General features: G+C 42.7%; 1 protein-coding gene across 1 annotated transcript in view; it reads right to left on the bottom strand.

Annotated features, from left to right (window-relative positions):
* The window catches only part of UST (uronyl 2-sulfotransferase), a 239223-nt gene extending 234819 nt beyond the window's left edge, over nt 1-4404 (bottom strand). Inside the window, exon 1 of the mRNA XM_018559381.1 lies at nt 4020-4404. Within this exon, the coding sequence (XP_018414883.1) occupies nt 4020-4248 (229 nt within the window). The 5' untranslated portion in view covers nt 4249-4404. The remainder of the gene's footprint in view (nt 1-4019) is intronic.
* Nucleotides 4405-4489: the final 85 nt, after the last annotated feature.

Raw genomic sequence — 4489 nt, 5'->3', positions numbered from 1 at the left:
CAGGGGGGGGGGGGGGATGTGAGGTCAATGTCACTTCAAATTACGTGACCTAAATTGACCTGACCATTGATGGGCCAAGCTGCCTTTGACCTGACCTCACAAGCATCTGCCCCTTTTCAGGGTGACTGACAGCTGAAAGAATAAACCTGGTTATACACGCACATATTTTCTTCGTTCAACCTGAAGGCTGAATGAAGAAAATTGAACAGATTCCTCCTTCCTCACTGAACAGCGTGGATGGCTGAATCTTCTGTTGTGAGCACTGTATTCTGACAGCAGCCACTGCTGCAAGCACTGTTCGGCCGATGTTTTTGTCAACATGTTTCTTCGACACAAATCGATCTAATTATCTACTTCTTCCGATGGAATAGTGTACATGTGGAGTGATTTTCAGGCCAATTTGTGCTGAATAGGCCAAAATTCGCTCAGTGTGTGCCCTACTTAAAGGACTAGGCTGACCATCTGAGCAGTATCTACACTGAATGAACACACTTCGTCCCATTTTACACCTGTGCGTTCCGTGAACCCACGGCAAAACACGCACAAACGTACAACACATTCGTGGAAATGCGCACAAACGTGCAACACACTTGTGGTGCCATTCATTTTTTAATCGAATATGTTTTTTAATGAACATTTTTCAATACAAAAAAAGGTCAATGAGCAATGAAAACAAAGAATACGATGCACCGATCATTTCTGATAAGCTGATCTGATAAGCAAATATCAGTGTGATATTACCATAAAGGCACAATTAATAACATCAGTTAGTGGTGACATTCATTTTTAATGGCACCCCAACACTGCCAGCAAGATGGACGTTTTTGCTCCTCATTTGCACGCATGAAAACGCACACCAAATGTGGTAAATGCGTTTTTTGACGCGCTTGCTGTGCGTCTATCAACCCATTAAAATCAATGGGGACGCACGGCAAATGCGGCACGCAAATGATCGTGCGCGAAAGGGACGCGCGTTCTCGCGACATGCAGGTGTGAACCATGCCTTAGGAAAGCTATAGCATAGTTTTGTTTTTTTTTATCTGAAAGGCCACACATGTTATCCAGTTAATAAACTTAATACACTATAAAGGTCATTTCAACCATAGTGCCTGCAGTAGTTAACTACAACAGTTCATGAGTCATGGTGTGAGGTCAGATTTGCTTGCAGAAAGCTGAATGGATATAACAGGAGACACTATTTTGGTCAAAAATGAAATGATCAATTAAGCCAAAATTGTTGTATAAGTGGATGCCGAGAGTCAAAAGACCTGACAGTTTCTTATATCTCTTGGGGACTTGTGTAGTAAGATAACTGTGCTTGAGTTCCGGGGTCTATACACCTGCTGTGGCCGCTATAAGTGGGACCTTCAGTCCCTGCTTGATTTTTTTATTTTATCACATGGAAAATGCAGCACACATTACTGGAAGAACTAAACACTCAAAACTCCCAGGGGGACAAGAAAAGAGTATAGAATTATGACAGAGAGATCTCACTGTTCGAGTATCCAAGTCATTTAAAAAGCCAGGGGCTGACATGGACCATCCATATACATATATAATACTTTTTATGTATAACTTTTAATAAAGCATGAGAATATCAACAATATCACCAAAATGTGTCCATGGGTGTTATGAAAACCCATCATTACTGAGATAGGAAATCAAATGTCAATTCAAATAATTCTGCTACTTTACAAATTAGTAAACACTTGGTGGCAACTCTAATAAACCCTATATGACAACTTTTACCAGTACCGAGTTAAACACCTTTACCTTTATCATGAGACTTAGTCAAATACACTTTTCCTTAACCCTACATCACTGCTATTTGTGGAAGTAGCCAAAGCTGCCAATCCACTAAAGCATGTTCAATAAAATAAACCTTTTCTGCATCAGGAGCACATGTTGCTCTAAAAAAAAAAAAAACAAAAAAAAACCTTAGATCATATTTAAATTATTATGCACATTATGCTTGCTTAAAATGTATGCCACATGTACATTTAAGATGTTAACGATTAGTACACCTAACCATGACAATAAGCTAAGGACTCCACTGACCAACCTTGCTCCTGATATAAGTAATCAAGTTCAACAGTAAAACAAATCTGCAGCATAGACATTAAATGCATGTTTAACATAATGAAAGCAGCAATGGTGTGCAATAAATCAGAACAACCAACTGCACATCATCTTTCGTAAATCTGACCACACAAGAGAATGGTAAAGTACCATGAGTAGCTCTGTGTCAGTGCTATTGCATCAATTCTTAATACCAGGAGTGGACAAATAAACATGGAATTCAGGAGCCAGTCTGCTAAATTCAGGAGCCAGCAGGATTTTTTTTTTAGGAACCAGCTTTAAGAAAACTTGAGAAAACCTCAATAGTAAGTGGCCAGCTGTCATTTGTAAAGCCTGCTAAAAACAAAAAATAAAACAACTACCATAGCAGTTACCCACGCACTGCAAAGGTTAACTGCTCATTTTTGTCTAGGGTAGCTGTGAATCCCACAGGCTCCAAAACCCGAAGTCTCTAGTCGGAGGCCCTCTAATATCATCACATCTAGTGCAGGGCCCATATCCCTGCATTATATATAAGGATGCTGGGGAACAGTCTACAAGCCACAGCATATGTAAGAGAGGTGAGCACCCACTGCCGGGGGAGCAGGGATTGGGAAAGAAAAAGTCCTTTACACAGCTTCCCCAAACATAAGTAAGCAGCCTTGTAGTGGGTAGCCCTGGCACAAGGGTAGTTTTTCCCCCGCTGTAGATAGCCTTTAAGTAGCATTGCTACCTGGCTCATAGGATTTGTCCAGCCCTAGTTTAAACAAAGTGTATCACAAACTAAGGCCCAAGAGCCTCCTAGGTACTTGATGTGTGGCCCTCTGACCCCAACAGTCAGTGGTGTTAGCATTGATTTGTAAAGGGTCTACAATAGCAGTCTCTTCTAACATGTTCCCAGACTCTATGTCCTGCACCATTTCTCTAGTCTTCTACCCCACCAGTACCATGTCTGCAGTCTCTGATCATCTCCTATGGTATGTTCACACAGTTTTCTGTAGTATTGCATATAATGAACATTTGGTGAAGTCAGGGGCCCCAGCCAAAGCCCCCTTTAGCTCATCAGTTGACAACCACCATCATAGAGTATCAGTTTGTTTTCATTAGTAGAAGACTAGTTTGAAACCATGATGCTCATTACACACGACAATACAAAACACAGAAGTTATGTTTATAAATATATTAGAAAATTACATGGTTTCCTGCCCTAAAAAAAAAAAACCTTCTGCGGAACATGCCTTTCAAGTGTGTCCTGTGGTTTAGAGCTCTGGTGACCAACCTCCGGCCCTTTGGTACTTGTGCAGCCCTTTAGACCCTAACAGTCAGTAGCAGGAGCATTGATTTGTAAAGAAACTGCAATGGCAGTGACCTCTAGTAGTCTCTTGTAACATGTTCCCAGCCTCTGACCAAGTATTCCGTCTTCAACCCCACCTGTACAAATGTGTACAGTTTCTGACAATCGCCTGCGGTATGTCCACAGACAGTCTTCTGTAATACTAAATAAACTAAACATTATATGCAGCCCTTTGGTGATGTCAGGGGCCACAGTCGAAGCCCTCTATATCGCATCAGTTGACAAGCACTGTCAAAGAGCATCAGTTTGTTTTCATTAGTAGAAGACTAGTTTGAAAACATGGTGCTCATTACTCAAACACTGAATGTAAGTTTATAAATATATTTGATAATTACATGGTTTCCTGCCTTAAAAAGAAACTTCTGATGGGCATGCCTTTCAAGCATGTCCTGTGGTTTAGGGCGTTTTGCATGAGTGATGTCTAGCAGATGTTATTGGTCCTGTCAAAGCACCTGCACAGATGTACACACTGCAAACGAGTAGGTGACTGGTAAACCTCCTAAACGTCCTCAACAGGTAATCCAATTGTGCAGATGTCATGATCCAGCTGTCTGAGCCCGGGGATCAGTTGCTGCAAGAAGTTTGCAGTAAAAAGCATGCATCTTACCCAGGTAGAGGCGCAGATCCAGGAGGATCTGAGGGGGTCCCCCATTCAGCTGGTAGAAGAGGGAGCCCAGGCAGAAGAGCAGCAGGGTGGCCATGCAGAAGCCATAATCTCGTAAGGAGAAGCGGGGAGACAGCAAGGACAGCCAGACCTTCTTAGCAGTCCCGAGCTGGACATTGTTCTTGGGAACATGATTGCTGATGTGTTCATTATTACTGCTCTTCTTCATCATTCAGCCTCCTTACACAGCCCGGCAGGAAGAGCTCACCCATCCGCCTAGAGATGACAAGAGCTGCTTTCTGTCTCATTGGAGAAGTTGGACAAGAGTTTGTGTGAGGCTCTTGAAGTCAGGAGCTGGTCTCCTCCATTCCCCACATGAACACGAGTCTGGCTCTCTGTACGAATCCCTGTCTTCGGCTGCAGTTGGTTGTGCGCCGCTGCTGCTGCCTTCCCCGAGCCGTGCCTTGCGCCCG

Source organism: Nanorana parkeri, unplaced genomic scaffold, assembly GCF_000935625.1.
Source record: "Nanorana parkeri isolate BGI_ZX_2015 unplaced genomic scaffold, ASM93562v1 scaffold391, whole genome shotgun sequence".
Classification (NCBI taxonomy): domain Eukaryota; kingdom Metazoa; phylum Chordata; class Amphibia; order Anura; family Dicroglossidae; genus Nanorana; species Nanorana parkeri.
The sequence above is the reverse complement of the archived record's forward strand: the minus strand, read 5'-3'. Positions and strand labels throughout refer to the sequence as shown.